Here is a 17378-nt window from a genome sequence, read left to right as displayed (position 1 = left end):
CTTCTTTACTTTATACCGTGTTGGATATGTGTTCTGTACGTGTTCTTTTCTTTTTTTTTGGGTTATTTTGATAAATTACATACAGTTGAAAAAAAGAGAACGGGGGGAAAAAAAAAGTAGAACAGCCACTCAGTCTTATCTCAGGAATCGCCGATCTGAAAACTCAGGGAATACTTCAGGTTGTTGGAATTGATTGTTTATTGCAGGAGTTAAGTAGGGTTCATTGACGACAAAATATGAATTAAAAAGATATTGTCTGTTAGGATTTGTTAACCACTTAAGCCCTATTTTATACATGGTTTTACGGTGGTGTCGCATAGAAATGGCAAGAAATAGCCGAAACTACAAGATTTGAGCATGTCGATCACTATTGAAGCGTTTTGAAAGCTTTGCATATAAACACCTTGCCCAAAAAAGCGACACATGAGTGCTCCAAAGAGATGGACGAGTAGTGTCCATTTCTGAATGTCTTGGTGTATCATCACCAGTGTCCTCTGCAGAAAACGCAAACCAATGCTGTCAAAGGATCATATAGTGAAACAGTTGAGATGTCTTGACATTGAGATTTACAAGCATATAGATTTTTTATGAATTTGTGCTTTGTCATCCAAAAGGTTGGCTGATGTTCTTTATTTTTTTCAAGCATTTCTTTGACATAACTTGCCATATGAAGAAAATCTTCCTCTATTGTAATTTTCCTCTGTAATCGTCGTAGATGGGGATGTAGTAGAATATCGTTATGGGATTGGGGCTGGTAGTATATAAATCGTGGGTTGTCTCATCTCAGAACATGGCAAATACATGGTATTGCAGACTATCAATGCTTATGACGAGAAAGAATGTGTAAGTGTAATATGCATTACTTAATCCTGTTTCATTTCCAGAAAACTGTTGGGTGGGAGGGGACAAGTTTAACAAAATTGAGCAAGCAAGGATATGAAAGTGAAGAAACTTACAGTAAATGCCCTAGCTTGTAGGAAGGGTGTACTTTTCTAATTGTTTCTTTTGTGACACAAATGGGATCATCTGAACTAAATAAAGATTAAAGGGGACACTTCATGAAGCGTTTTGACATTTAGTTTTCAGACTTTTCTAAGCTATGAGACAGATAAATACCCTGATTCAAAAATATATCTATTGCTCAGGTGAAATTGACAGCATATTGTACTACAGTGATTCAATGTAAAGTCCATGTTCTAATCCCCCAAACCCATTTTGACTCCCCATTTAACGTGTTAACTGTGATTTAATTGTTGGGTGTTAGATGGGTTAGATATACCTTAAAAGTTCCACAGACCTAGTGCTTAATTTATACTCTGTTGTATAAATCTGAATTATGATCTGTGTGCTCAGGGTGATGTTTGAAGCGCATCAAGGCATATATCACATTTTACCTTGTGTTTGGCAGATTCTTTCTTTTAAAATCTTGCTAATGACCATTGGCCATATGATTTGTAATGTGTCTTTAACATGTCAATGGCTGAAGCTATTCCCAAAATGTGTGCAGTTATTACTGAAGAATGTATTATTTGCTGCCAAACTGTACATCTAAGTTGATCTCAGGCAATTCAATGACTTTGACTTCGACGGTAAGCAGCATGTAGGCTGTTCCAAGTATAACTGTGATTGTTTCTATATGTAAAGATCTCAATTTCCTAATAAATATGTCAATATTCACTTACGGTTTTCTTTTTTTTTATGACTAATAACTGAGTGACTTTCGTGGCAAGCCAGTAGAGGCGCTGTTCTGTCTTATGTTATACAAACTAAAGGCATAAAAAGGGTTAATCCAATATGGCCGCGTCCTATACTTCATGAGCGGTGTAAACAACATTCATATTCACGCTGCAAGTGCATTAGATTAGTGCAAACAATACAGTTGTCAAAATGAAGCTCTCTCGAGCTGCACGCATACTAATTCATAGCAATTGTTCCAGGCATATAACCTGCAGAACCTTCGTGACTGTTGTGCAAAACCGACCCGTAGCAGCAGCAGCAGCGCACTGTGCCGGTAGTAGGCTGTACTCTAGTGGTCCTCCTGGGGGTGGATGCTGCTCGGCTCTGGTGTACAGGAACCACGGGGACCCTTCCAAAGCTCTACAGTAAGAATGCATTTGTGTATGCCGGTCTTCTTGGTTGACTCCTAACTGACGTTATATGGAATTATTCATGTAGTAGTAGCTGATGTTTTGTTGAAACAAAAGTTGTTGGTTTAAAAGTTAAAGCTCAATATGCTGATGATAATCATTGTCATGGAGACAGTGTTCAATAACAGGGGTCTCCCCGTCTCTCCAATTATTACTTTCAGAATATATAGAGCTATTTAAATACAATATAAACTATAAAGCCTTTTTAATGACTTCATAAGATCAAGTATAATAATGCTTAATAATTACTTACTTGGTTACTGTTCTTTTAGCCAAAATCTGTATATAATAATTTAAATCTCATAGTTGTACAGTACTAGAATATAATATTTTATAATGCATCGGTTATCATGCATTATAGTGTGATTCTAAGTACAGAATCTGGAGGAGTAATATCAAAAGTCTGCCTTCTGGTGGCGCTATAACAGGCGTCTGGAAAATTTGGGACAGAGGTTCATCGTTGGCATCCAGGGAGTGTGTGTGCAAAATTTGGCATCGACCGGGTTTTAACGGTGCCGGAGATTAGCTGTACACAGACGGACACACACACACACACACACACATGGACAGAGTGCAAAACATACTCTCTCCCCATGCCTTCGGCCTGTTGGAGAGTTTGTCACGATGACGATGCCAGTTGTCTATAATATAGACTCTATATCCATATATGGGGTTCTATATTGACCTGATGTCAACACTAGATGTCTCTATCGTCTCCATATATGAAGCTGTAGGTCAGCCCGAGCCAAATATGGAGATTGTAATGTTAGTAAATATTGCTTCTAGGACGCAATGCACGCTGCAAGTGCATTAGATTAGTGCAAACAATACATTTGTCAAAATGAAGCTCTCTCGAGCTGCACGCGTACTAATTCATAGCAGTTGTTCCAGGCATATAATCTGCAGAACCTTCGTGACTGTTGTGCAAAACCGACCCGTAGCAGCAGCAGCAGCGCACTGTGCCGGTAGTAGGCTGTACTCTAGTGGTCCTCCTGGGGGTGGATGCTGCTCGGCTCTGGTGTACAGGAACCACGGGGACCCTTCCAAAGCTCTACAGTAAGAATGCATTTGTGTATGTCGGTCTTCTTGGTTGACTCCTAACCTATGCTCCTAACTGACTGTTATATGTTATATGGAATTATTCATGTAGTAGTAGCTGATGTTTTGTTGAAACAAAAGTTGTTGGTTTAAAAGTTAAAGCTCAATATGCTGATAATAATCATTGTCATGGAGACAGTGTTCAATAACAGGGGTCTCCCCGTCTCTCCAATTATTACTTTCAGAATATATAGAGCTATTTAAATACAATATAAAGCCTTTTTAATGACTTCATAAGTATAATAATGCTTAATAATTACTTACTTGGTTACTCACCTTTTCTTGTAGCCAAAATCTGTATATTATAATTTAAATCTCATAGTTGTACAGTACTAGAATATAATATTTTATAATGCATTATCTGTTATAATGCATTATAGTGTGATTCTAAGTAACAAAAAATGATTGCGTGCTTTAAGTAAAGTGAAATTGTATTAAATCTACCTAAGAACTACTGTACAGCGACTACTGTACCTTGTTTATTGTAAATCGATCTGGATAATGAGAGCAACTGCTACATGCCTAAATTGTAAACAACACACCAAACATTACTTTACTTAAAGCACCTATTGACCACTTAGTGACTAATATATACCATAATGCATGATAACAGTGACTATAATTCATTTATTATAATGTATGTAAACACTGATTCTTGCTAAACTATACGCCGCAAGTGTCCAGCAATTATGAAGTATATAATACATGACCTATAAGTCATTATAAAATGCTTTATAATGTGTTAGGATTATTGTTGTTAAGCTTTTTAACTGAGTGCTACTATAATTATACATCGTTATAAAGAGATTATAATGCAATATGTATGTTTACAATGCATTCTAGATGTGGGCTTCATAGGAAGTGGTACCCTATTAAGTTTTCAACAAGGTTGTAACATGTCTGGTGGTTGCCAGGTTGGAGAACGTGGACCTGCCCTCCATTGGTGCAAAAGATGTTCTTGTCAAAATGCTGGCAGCCCCAATCAACCCTGCAGACATCAACATGATTCAAGGTACTCGAATCTGGTAACTTTGTGGAGGTTGGCAACTTGGCATGGGGTTGTGTTAAGGGGTAATCATTAGTAGGCTATTTCACATTTGAATTTGTTCAAACTTCTGTGCAAGTCAGATGTCACGGTCGATCACCAATGATTCGCCATGTAATTCCTTGCAACATGCAACTACATGGCAGTTGCAAGGAGTTGCATTTGTGCGGTTGACCTTAAAACTGTTTTGTTGCAAGGATTTGCGACTAGTTCCATTGGTGAAGTGTGGTTCCAAATAATTCATTATAATCCCTTCAAATTTGAAAACAGTGTTCTCTTTCAGGGAAATTTGTTTTGTCATTTATATTGCGAAATTTGGAAAATCGACACTTCATATTGAGTGGTGGTGAGAGCAAACAGGAAGTCTTGTGTCCTGTCGCAATAGTAAAAAAAATTGCTTGCCAAAATGTGTCAATCCTGGGCTGGCAAACACCTATCTTACAGGGAAGTACGTCAAGTGAACTGATACTCCCCTAGTTTCACTTCAGTATTTAGGTCACAGTGAAGTGATAATTAGACAATACAATATTTGTAACATTTTTACCTAAAATAATGGATTTGCACCTAAAAAGATAACTTTCTGTTTAACACGTAATGGATTCTTTGTATAAAATACTTTTGAACACATCACTATAGAGATAGTGTGTAACGATTTGTGGGATCTTTAGACAGAGTAATATAAAAGAAAATTGTTTTTCAAAAGTGTGCCTCCTGGTGGCGCTATAACAGGCCGTTCTGGAAAATTTGGGGCAGAGGTTCATTGTTGGCATCCAGGGAGTGTGTGTGCAAAATTTGGCACAGACCGGGTTAACGGTGCCAGTTAACACACACACACACACACACACACACACACACACACACACACACACACACACGGACGGACGGAGTGCAAAACATACTCTCTCCCCATGCCTTCGGCCTGGTGGAGAGCTTGTCACGATGACGATGCCAGTCGTCTATAATATACTCTATATCCATATATGGGGTTCTATATTGACCTGATGTCAACACTAGATGTCTCTATCGTCTCCTCTAGGTCAGCCCGAGCCAAATATGGAGATTGCAATGTTAGTAAATATTGCTTCTAGGACAACTGAAACAGGGGCATCAGGGCTGATCCAAAGAGGGCACAACCAATCCATAGGATTTTTGGCATGCGAAATTTCAAATTACACACCTTAAGGACTGGTCTATGGAAACATAATGCCACTCTTTATATTGGGCTTGGATGCTTGTCACAATGACAATGCCAGTTGTCTCCATATTATGAAGCTCTAGGTCAGCCGGGCCAAATATGGAGATTGTAATGTTGTTTTATAGTAATATATGTCATATATCTCCATATTTGGAGATATTGAGAGCCTTCATTACAGTTTGATTAATTCATCATTTGACCCCCTTCTTCCCAGGTACATATGCTATCCTCCCCGACTTCCCAGCAGTGGGGGGTAACGAGGGCGTGGCTGAGGTAGTGGAGCTGGGGAGCCAAGTGGAATCTCTCAAAGTGGGAGACTGGATTATTCCCAAAGACGCTGGGCAAGGTACATAATGTGCTACTTCCTTTTCAAACCCCACCCATCTGACCCCAAAAACAGGATTCTACAAAATGCCTTCTAAATCAGTAGTTCTCACACTTTCAAGATTTTTTTTTTAAATGTTAAAAAAATAGCAGATGTACAAGCTCGCAGCTTGAACCCACCTGAGCCACGGTGTCAACCTGCCAGGCCCGCTTGCTGACCATTTGATTGGCCTACACGTGATAATATTGTGTTTGTGCATGAATATTCTAGCGAGATAGGAATACTGTACATGTTATCTCGATCATGTGCACTTTGTGGCTTTGAAACCTGCACTCAGTCTCTTCTCTTCTCGTCTTTGTATGTCACTCTCTGGAGCCACGTTTCAACTACTGTAAAATAAATACCCACATTGAAGTAGTTGCGAATCTAATTGTGAGATTTAACCCATTTTGGGGCGGGAACCCCTTTTGGGGTTAGCATTATGTTTTGCTTTAGCTATTGAAAAATAGCAGATCTACAAGCTCATAGCGCGCCACCACCGAGTGGCGCGCTACGAGCTTGTAGGTCTGCTATTTTTGAAAAATCGAAACATAGCTTTTTCAGAAAACTGTCAGGATGTAGAAGACATTTTTAGAATCTGATGTCTCAGGTCAAAATGGGTGAATTGTGTGTCCAGGGACCTGGCGGACGGCAGCGGTGATGGCAGAGGAAGACGTCATCTCGCTGCCAAATGACATCCCCTTGTTGTGTGCTGCCACGCTGGGGGTCAACCCCTGCACTGCCTTCAGGATGCTGGCTGACTTCAAGGACCTCAAGCCAGGTAATTATATAGTCAGCTGGGCTTCTACAGCAGTTGGTGGTAGTGTTGTTCCACAGCTGCTCTCCCACACCCCCCCCCCCCAAACCGAGATAACAACTCAACAGTTCGGTTAGCAACTGCTGCCCCGATGACACACCAGGAAGGAGGAATAAAATAAATGAAATTAAATCATGTGCCCTTTTTTTAGTAATCAGAACAAAGACATCCCAGTCATTCAGCGAATGTCCTTAAGCACTTAATATAGGCTTATATACTAAATTAGTTTTCTTTTTATCTTTGAAAAAGTTGTTTGTGTTACCCGGTAATACTTTTAAAAAAATATTTCATGATTTCTCACTTTCTCATTTCAGTGTATTTGGGGTTTCTTTTGTCTCTAGTAATGACAAGCTGCCATGAAAACCCAGTAGAGTCCTATACTTGTGTTTATGTGTTGTCTTTTCAGGTGACACAGTGATCCAAAATGCATCCAACAGTGGAGTAGGTCAGGCTGTTATACAGATTGCCGCTGCAAGGGGAATCAATACCGTCAACGTTGTACGAGACAGGTAAACCTCACCTGATTAATGTGTCTAAAAGCATGATTCTGTAGCAAATATCTGTCAATTAATGACTGGCTATGAGTTTGACCCTCCTCCACACATCAGTATAAGTCCATCAAATCTTTAGGCCCCATTTGCAGTGCCTAATAATCATTAGCTGGAGGTTATCAGTCGGTCGCTATTAGCAGTGTTGTTTGGCGACAGGTGGGGTCTTCTGTCAGAAACTATAAGCGTTTCATACTGAACTTCCTCATTGCATCTCCATCTCTTGCAGGCCAGAGTTCACGCAGCTCAGTGACAGGCTGAAGGCCATGGGGGCCACCCATGTCATCAGGGAGGAGACACTCAGGCGGCCTGAGATGAAAGAACTATTCAAGGTCTGCGTTCTCCTCCACCATCATCTGCATTTTTAAGCATGTCATTATGTGCAGACATTTTGGTGAAAATAGCAGATCAAGCTCACAACGGGGTTGGGGGGGGGGGTCTAGTTCCTTTGTGAACTACTATAGTTTCCAACTCTGCCTCAAGGCAGGTGAGGTTATTGGTGTGTTTCATCAGCCTTGCCATTCCCTAGTTAGTTTGTCCCACACTGAATTATTCACAAACGTATTATTATTTGATTACGTTTTTTTAACAAATCAACCCCTGGGGGTCAACAGTGTAAATAGGGTTTGAGTGGTTAAAACATATATTATTGTTGTTTTCTCTCTAAAAAGACGTGTCCAAGACCCAAGCTGGCACTGAATGGCGTAGGGGGCAAGAGTGCAACGGAACTCCTCCGACACCTACAGGTCGGAGGTTGCATGGTGACCTACGGAGGCATGGCTAAGCAGCCTGTCACTGTACCTGTGGTAAGACGAGCGCCATGTTGTTTTCTCATAAGTGGTGTGTGATAGTGTTGCTGTGTCCCACATCCTCTAAACTAAAGTGACCTTACTTCCTCCAGGGTGCTCTCATCTTTAAGGATGTGGAAGTGCGCGGCTTTTGGGTCACACAGTGGAAGAAGGACCACTCAAATGGTGAGTCTGTCACGAGAATGTGTACAAGTACTCATCATTATGTACTGCTGTATTATAAGCAGAAAGTTAAGTCCCTAAATTGAGTCCCTGTTGTTTACAATGGAGAAGCTGCCAGAGGTCTGTTGTTGTGGAATACTTTTCTGCAATTTACAATGTAGGCATTTAGCAGACGCTCTTGATCCAGAGCGACTTACATTTAAGCAAAAACAAAGCATGTCATACATCACATACAAACACTACAACAAGCGATTACACCGTTTTAAAGTGGACTTTCATGACGAGCAACTCAGTGGTCGGTGCAGTGGCCGTTCAAAGGTAACTTTAAACATAGGCAGTCTAGCCTGAAAGACGCCCGTAAATGGTCCGCAGTCAACCTATTTACAGTGGTTCCTCAAACCGTATCATGTCAAGGACCCCCACATTCATACGTATTTGTCCGCGGACCCCCATCTGAACAGCCTTTGTGAGACCATTTGTGTTAAAAAATATTCCAAATTATTAAATATTTTTCCACAATTATACAAATATTTTCTAAAATAGCACATATAAAACGCATTGCATCGTGACCAGCTTGTAGATCATTTATTTTTTAATATCCAAAGTATAATATGGGGTTAATACATTAAGTGCTTGAACTGATTTTGATGGGGACCCCTGGGGGTCCCTGGGCCCCACTTTGAGAACGACTTTGGAAGCTCGCAGCAAGCAAATCTGCTATTTTTGCTGATTCTACTGATTTAGAAGGCATTTGTAGAATCGGGCTCAGGTCTTAAAGGGAAAGTTCCGTTTTCTTTAACTTAAGTTGTATTAAATACTTGCCATTAATATAGTGGTTGCAACTGTATTAATTGATTGCCTGAGTCCCGTGGTAGGAGTTCTGCTCTGGTTTTGGTCAATATTAAGTAGTTCCGGTCATTTTGTGGGGGGGCACTGGGGCCACGCAGTAAAAGTAAATGAATCCACAAAACAAATGTAATTTGTATTGTTGACCTATTTCTAAAATATTAGCGCGACTTTCGTTCAACTTTGACCCCTCTATCACATGGAACTATTATTTGGGCGTAGTGATATGGACACAAAAAACATAGTTCCGTGTGATAGAGGGGTAAAAAAAGAACGAAAGTTGCACTAATATTTTAGAAATAGGTCAACAATACAAATAACATTAGTTTTGTGGATTACTTTACCTTTACTGCGTGGCCCCAGTGCCCCCCACAAAATGACCGGAACTACTTGATATTTCACCAAAACCAGAGCAGAACTCCCACCACGGGACTCGGGCAATCAATTAATACAGTTGCAACCACTATATTAATGGCAAGTATTTCATACAACTTAAGTTAAAAAAATCTGAACTATCCCTTTAAGATACATCCCAAACGGAAATTCTGCTACGTTCTGTTCTTTTGTCTGTCCCTAGATGACTTCAGAGACATGCTGGACGAGCTGTGCTCCCTGGTGCGCCAGGGGAAGCTGAGCGCACCGGGCTGCACTGAGGTCAGCCTGCAGGACTACCGCACTGCCCTGGACTCTGCCATGCAGCCTTTCATCTCATCCAAACAGGTCCTGGTCATGTGACCCGTTTTGGAGAGAATAAACCTGCACTGTAGCCTTTTGTCATTAGTTTATTTCTCCGTCTCTGCAAGAGAGGAGCTGTTAAGTATTGTGTGATATGTTTGTATTGTTTATGTGCCAAGACCATCATCTGTTATTGTTCAAAGGAAGTTGCTCAAGCACACAATCAATAAATGCACATCTTCTTTAGCAAGTTCACAATCTGTTGCAATGACGCTTGAGTTAGGTGTATAAGGTTACCGGCAGGCGGTGATCAAACACTTCCTGTGGAATTACAGGAATAATCTAGCATGCTGATACTAAAGTCGTAATTGGCAGGTGGTGTTGTATAATAAAATATCTGCAGTTCATAAACGTTGATGCAGTATTATTGGGGTCATTGGCTTTTTTTTCCCCCTCATAAAATTAGATAATTTTGTTGTAATTCAAGGGCACACACAGGCTGCAAACGGCACGCGTCAAAACAGCCGCCTCCATTGTTTTCAATGGACACACGTCATTTCAGGTCATTCAAGACAACACCGAATGCCACAGTGAGGACTGGCAGCAAGGCAGCACGAAGTGAAGCGGCTCCTTCTTTCTCCCGACAGTGTTCATAAGCCTCAAAGTCTACCTCTCTGGCGGCACACACGTGGTCAATACGGCAGTCACTGTCGCATTCCGTCAGGTCGTAGTTGACCGAGTTGAACTCGTAGTATTTCTGTAGGTAGCTGCGGTCGTTAGCCATGCTCTCCAGAACCTGGTGCATGGAGCCTGGAGAGGCGTCTGCTACCTTGAAACTCTCTGTCAGACGGTACTCCTGCTCCCAGTTAGCCTGGGCTTTGTTGGCCTGGGTCAGGTTCAGGTAGTATGTCACCACATCCTGTGGGAGTTTTGATACAGGAAAGGCCATGCGTGAGAATTGGACTACAGCATGCATGAGGAGTTTCTACATACTGTGTACATGGCATTTGAGGGGTGCTAGCCCCTCCTATAAACGGCTATAGTGTAGATTATTATAAACATTAAATGCCATTGGCAATGAATGGAGAATTTACGTCATATGTGTCTGAGCAAATCGGCCGGGTATGTCGGTGATTTTTATTAGTCTATAATATGGTACATGTCCCCTCCTCCCTCTTTTCGACGCAGTAAGCAAAGAGAATGTCCTTTTCTTACTTGAACTAGGAGTGTTTGAGGGTCATATTCAAAGATACGGATCCCAGGGTTGTTGGCACCATCTTCGACCCCAGGCAGCGTTGTCTTCCATGGTGACACCCCTGGGCTCAAGAACATTGCACTGATAGGAGAGCCTGTCGTGAGAGAGAAGGCAACATATGGGAACTCCCTACTGATCTGAACTTAACAAGACCATATAAGTTGCTCGAGCACACAATACATAATTTGTTGCTGTCGGGAGGAAGCTTCATAACTAATTTGAGGTTTTTGGCATAAGTCAGTGCTATTGAACACACTTTACGTCTGTGTGTTGTTTCGAAAATATTGAATCAATGGAAAGTAGTAAAAAGTGCTTTGGACAAAACCTCTTAACTCCATTGGACCCTCAAAATGTCTGCTAAAGCAACTAACTCCACCACCTCTCCCCCTCTCATGGGAGTAATTGACAATATATAAAGTTACAACACCAACTTTGATGAGGCTGTATTGCTTTGTTTTAAAAATATAAGGTTTTCTTAATTTCCTGAAAATGTTATATTTGTCATTTCCTGAAAAATGTTGTAATTGGCTATAGGTGGTGTTGCTTTTGCAAATGCATTTCAAATCATTGTTAAATAGGTTCACTAATACAGTAATATTATGATGTACGTTGACTTTTCCACCCTCATAAAATGAAATAATGAAATAAACGTCTACATCCTTGTATAAGAATTAACTACTTAAACCCCACAGAAAATAGCAGATCTTACAAGCCAAGTACAAACTAGGGTTTGACTTTAAGTGGTCAGGACACTTATTTAGAGCAGCACTGCTCTAATGAAAGTGCATAGTTGAATGTATTCCCAAGAGCTCTATACTAGGCCCTCTCCTGTTTTCACTCTGCACTAAATATAAGAGAGTAGTTGACTATTATCACAAGAATATAATCTAATATTTGATTATATTCTACAAGCTACAAGCTCACAGCTGTAGGTAGTACAGCTGTGAGCTTGTAGCTCTGATATGTTTGCTGATTGTTAGCCCCAGAAAAGGGATGCTAGGGTTCAAGTGGTTATAATATTGGATATTACTTGAAATCAAAGCCAATGTGAATGAAAATAACAAGGAAACAAATGTAATGTGTGAATACCTGCAGAGTTGTAGAACATGCGGAAGCTGTCGGTGTGATGATGACCAAAGAACTGCCCAGCAATTACAGAATGGTGTTTCTGGATCAGCTCCAAATAGCGCTTATTGAACTCCGCTGTAAACCAGGCCATACTCCTCTTCTTCTCAAAGAAACCTGGAGGAATGTGGCCAATGATGTACACCTGAAAGACACAATCTGGGAGATTGATTCTCTTTCTCATCAATCAAATTTAATAACGGCATTATGCCACAGATCGACGATACTTCATGTCTGGGATCCCAATTCACTGTACAATTCTCCATTTAAATCTCGAACCAAATGGACCCACACTTTCGTTTACAGTAGTAGTAGTTTTAAGTTTCAAACCGAAGAGAAGAAGTTTACCCTCTCCTTGTTGTTGCCTGCCTCACTCAGAACCTGGTCAGCCCATTTGAACTGGCCCACTGGGTCTGCCATGTTCTGGGTCTGCTTGTTCTGACTATAGTGTAGGTTGGTGTTTAGGACCAGGACCCTGACGCCTTCTTTATTCAACAGCTTCTCAGTGTAATATCCACCTATACAAAATAAAATGACAAATTCAACAGTACTGTATATGCATGAGCAATTTGTACATACTGTGTACAATGTACAATGCATGGCAAGGTTACACACCCCTCAGTCAAATAACTGTAGATACTATCAATTATATATATATATATAGAGAGAGAGAGAGAGAGAGAGAGAGATATGAATGTACAATAATAGTCTACTCATGCTTAATTTATACTTGATATCATGCTTAATTTATACTTTATATCTGTGGTTCTTAAAGTTGGACCCCCATGGTCCTTGAACCGGTTCCATAGCCAATTCAAGCCCCTTTAGTATACTGTAGCATTACAATAACTTTAACCCTATTTTATACTTTGGCTATTAAAAAATAGCCGAACGATAAGATAACACAACACGCAACCATGCGAGTCTTGCGACACACTTTGAGCTCACAAGTATAGATCCGCTATTTTTGAAACATTTTTAACAACAAAATCTAAACCATTTCAGATGGGGATCTGCAGCTTAATACATATCAATTTGGGGGTCCTTGACATGAAAAGGTTTGAGAACCACTCTGCTCTACAGCCGGACACCGGTCTAGTATTTTATAAATTGGCTATTTTTGGCACACAAATAAACTATAAATCAGGCTTCAGGTATCAAGCAAAACTGTACAGCCACCTTTTTTGAAGGTTTCAAGTGACTTTGTCTGCATCCAGCCCTCCCACATCTGTGCAATCCGGTCATAGATGTAATTTGGTCCTGAAGGATGCTGGTTCTTAGGGTGGTAGTCATGGTTACCCAGGGCTGAGTACACCGTAGTGTCTGAAATGATAACCAAGCGCAGACCGTCAGTTCCTTAATGTGAATGGCCTGATGGTGTGATACGTTTAAATCATTAAGGGATTTATTTCTCCCAACTTTTGGTCGACACCATGTCATGGTGTAATGGCCTAATATCCTCAGCATCAATTTAGCTCACAGAGTAAAAAACATTGGTATAGTTTTAACCCAAGTTCTGAAGAAAAGGATCTACAGTGTGAGGGAACAAACACTGGAGTCAATATCCACATTAGTTAGGAAATATGTATGAGGTGAACCTGACTTGGAAAGACTTGATTTATGATGTTGGTGAGGTTGCTGACAATGTAGAGAACTGCCTCTTCTCCCAGATCCTCATTTGCAACATGCGGGGTGTCGTCTCTGAAAAGGTAAAAACAACAGAACTGAAAGCTTAACACATCTACACGTGTTAATCTCCCTAGTACCAAATAGATGTTTTACACGAGACAGCAGGTGTCCCATTGTTATTTTGATGTTTGGTGTTTATTAGAGTTCTCAAACCCGACCAGGCCGCCCAACCCGACGTTTTAGGGCCGGGCCGGGCCTAAAATGTATGCTAATCACAGTAGGGCCGGGCCTCGGGCTCCATGAAAAGATATATATATTGAATTTGTTTGTTTGTTTATAATAATAAAAATAATAGTTCTGCACAAACCTGACCAGGCCTTAATTTTCGGGCCCGATGATAAATCTAGGTGTTATAGCTGTGTGGGCCCTAGGTGTGGGCGGCGGTGGCTCAGGGGTAGAGTGCCTGGATGGAAACCGCAAGGTTGCCAGTTCGAACCCGGGCGCCCCCAGAGTTACTGTCGAAGTGTCCTTGAGCAAGACACTGAACCCCTAATTGCTCCCGATGTGCTAGTTGGTGCCTTGCATGGTTTCCGCTGCCATCGGTGTATGAATGGGTGAATGTAATGCACAATCTCTGTAAAGCGCCTTGGATAAAGGCGCTATATAAATGCACCATTTACCATTTACCATTCTGTACCATATATTTATCCTTTATCCTTAGCAGGTAGATCTACCTACCCCGTCCAGACGATGAAGTCTGGCTCTGGCAGGATGTTCTTCATGGCATACAGTGTGGAGTTAATAAGGGCCCATGGTGCGTCGCAAACATAGTCGCCAAATTCCCCTGCATTGTCCGCAGGACGCTGCCCACTGGATGCACACACCCGTTCAGGTTGATCATTGGGGTCATACGTTGGGTCCCAGTGTAGATCTGTGATGTGCCAAAACTTCCCTGCAATAATGAACAGTATATTCTCAAAATAGGGCTTAACCCATTCTGACCTGAGATCAGATTCTAAAAATGTCAGTCCCTCTTCGATTTTTCAAAAATAGCAGACCTACAAGCTCGTATCGCGCCACTCGGTGGCGCGATATGAGCTTGTAGATCTGCTATTTTTCAATAGCTAAAGCATAACATGATGCTGACACCAAAATGGGTGCCCGTTCAGAATGGCTTAAACAGATAAGCTCTATTTTATTTTCAGCTACTTAAAAATGGCAGATCTACGAGCTCACAGTGCCTTGCTGTGTGACGTCTGACGTGTTGTGGTAGATCTTCTGGTTAGTAAAAAAGAATATTTACTACACATTTTGACGAATCTCTTATGGTGAGCTTTGACACAACATCTTTTCAGATAGGTCCACGGCCAAATATCAATGTGTCCTGGCTTCCTTGACATGAAAGTGTTTGAGAACCAATGATATACTCTAAGTTGTCCTGGTGAAAGATTCCTATCTTCTGAGAAGTATACTAATTTGATGAAAATCTACCACATTTATACTAGCATACTACTCACCAGACAACGCAAAGGCTCCACAGCGGAGAAGTACACATAATAGGAGAAGAAGGCTCTTCATCGTAGGCATGTTGACAGGAGTATAGGCTAAATCAGGAGAGCGAACTCTGTTATCTTTCTGTTGTGTCCTGGTTTAGTCAAGATAAGATACAACGAATTATGAACCATGCACTTCCAATGCTGTTCAAGGTACGTTTTTCACAGTGCAGGTTCTCATCCATATGAGTCATGACAATAAATCTCTTGAAATCTGCTCACACTTTGACCCTGGCTATATTCCTTACATTTTGTTAGCCCATACCATATACAGTAGCTTATCATGTTTATGTGTCACTACGACCAAGTCAAATTCCTTGTAGGTGAACACGAGATTCTAATTCTGGTTCAATTTGACTTGACTTTAGTTTAGACAATGATATCAGTAATTATCAGATGCAAAAATGACCATAAACGTTTTTATTCTAGACTCTCAAGCCAGTCTCTAAACTCTTCACTCAAGTAGACTTCATTGCGGAAGCAGTCCAAAGTCCATACCTTGCCAGCCCCTTGACAGCACAGAAAGTCTGTTGGAAAGGCAATATTGTCATCCAGGCAGGGCTGACATCCTTACTCCACACCGGACATCCCTGTCTCCAAGCACTGGCAAGGGAAGGAGGCATGCTCTAGTTTAAGAGGGGGACTGATACCTCTCAGTTGGGGGCTGGGTATAGCGTCCCAGCCAGTGGTCCTAGGGGTCCGGGGAGCCCCAGGGGTCATTGAAGGCGTTCCAGGGAGTCCTCAGATAAATTAAGGATAGCATTAGTTTAACCAGGTCAACCGTATACTTAAGCAATTCAAAGATAGCCTACCAAGCTACCACAATATGTGGTAGCTAAAGTGTAAATCAGCTATTGTTAACATTTTTAAGTCTATTTTTCAAGAAGTGAATTGTGTGGGGGCCCGCTCTCCTACCTTTTCTGTTTCTGTGAGAGTGTGAGAGCCAGAGTTGGTTGGTTTTAGTGTTAGATTGCCATGTCTCATTGAATCCACTGGGGGGCGATGAAAACAAGGTGACTGTGGTAGTCTGTTATCACTACTGATTGATTGATTGATTGATTGATTGATTGATTGATTGATTTTGAATACTTTACTATCAGTTTGCAAAAGAAAAGAAATTAGCACACAAAATTACGAGGATTTTTAACCCAAGAAAGCCTATGGCTTGTTTCCATGGGGTCCTTGTACTTAATTCATCAAAGCGCTGTACTGTCCAATTTTTATCAAGATTATTCAGACTCTGTTTATATTCACAGTCACAGATGACTAGATTATTTTGTTCCCTCAGCTTTGTTTTGTTTTGTTTGTTCTCTTGTTGAGCTCTTTGTTGTTTATTTGATGTAATCGCATGGTGGTATAAAATGTATGGTTGGTAGCAGGCAGAATCAATTAGATGTTTTTTTTTAAAGGTATATTCAGTGATTTCACTAAAAAAACCTTAGGTTTCGTTTTTGGCTGTGGGACCCAGCCTTTCGTCCAATCAGGATAGAGAGTCAAAAACGAAACCTATGGTTTTTTGACCCCAGGGGTTAACTGGGGACAGGGAGGAACTCCTTATATGGCCAGCACACTCTATAGTAGGGAGGATTATCACAACAAAACAAAAAAATAAGTGATATTTGAATTAAGTGAAATCACTGAATATACCTTTAATGATAGATAGGGGAAGGTATAAATAAGATTTATCTTCTTCCTGCTCCTTTTCTTTTCTGGTATGGAATATGTAAAAAAAAAAAAAAAAAAAAAGTACAAAGTAAAATGAATATAATCATGTAAAACCATAACTGAAATGAAATAAATAAATATGAAATGTTCACGTTGTTGAAATGTTCATGAAGGGTTCACGTTATTTCAGGGTGTGCATCAGTTTATACAGCGTATCCCAGTTCGTGAGTCATAGGCTATAATAAGACAAGAGTATCAGACCAGTAGAACTTAGATTTTGGGTATTGGAATTTGGCTTAAAGTTTTGGTTTGCCAAAGGAAAATAGGAAATATATAGAGGAAAAACGCCAAGAGTGTGGTGGCCATGGAAACCGAGGGGTGTAGGTCTATGGTGTAGGTAGCCCTGGCTAGCCCAATCGCAGCTCGACCATCCTCCGGGCTATGG

General features: G+C 40.8%; 2 protein-coding genes across 2 annotated transcripts; one reads left to right on the top strand and one right to left on the bottom strand.

Annotated features, from left to right (window-relative positions):
* Positions 1-1788: 1788 nt before the first annotated feature.
* mecr (mitochondrial trans-2-enoyl-CoA reductase) lies at positions 1789-9952 on the top strand. The gene is made up of 10 exons (XM_083760470.1): positions 1789-2102; positions 3030-3203; positions 4160-4257; positions 5700-5831; positions 6487-6630; positions 7073-7175; positions 7444-7546; positions 7886-8020; positions 8116-8188; positions 9609-9952. Exons 1-10 carry the CDS (start codon positions 1888-1890, stop codon positions 9764-9766), a joined length of 1335 nt encoding a protein of 444 aa, XP_083616596.1. The 5' UTR covers positions 1789-1887; the 3' UTR covers positions 9767-9952.
* Positions 9953-10259: 307 nt separating this feature from the next.
* smpdl3b (sphingomyelin phosphodiesterase acid like 3B) lies at positions 10260-14512 on the bottom strand (the record flags this gene model as incomplete). Its single annotated transcript, XM_083762214.1, has 7 exons — positions 14454-14512; positions 13690-13787; positions 13266-13409; positions 12435-12604; positions 12051-12231; positions 10922-11055; positions 10260-10625 (listed from the first exon to the last, which is right to left on the bottom strand). The coding sequence occupies exons 1-7, from the start codon at positions 14495-14497 to the stop codon at positions 10260-10262; spliced, it is 1137 nt and encodes a 378-aa protein (XP_083618340.1). The 5' UTR covers positions 14498-14512.
* Positions 14513-17378: the final 2866 nt, after the last annotated feature.

The sequence above is a fragment of the Protomyctophum parallelum genome, assembly GCF_964188405.1.
Source record: "Protomyctophum parallelum genome assembly, chromosome: 3".
Taxonomy (NCBI): domain Eukaryota; kingdom Metazoa; phylum Chordata; class Actinopteri; order Myctophiformes; family Myctophidae; genus Protomyctophum; species Protomyctophum parallelum.
The sequence above is the reverse complement of the archived record's forward strand: the minus strand, read 5'-3'. Positions and strand labels throughout refer to the sequence as shown.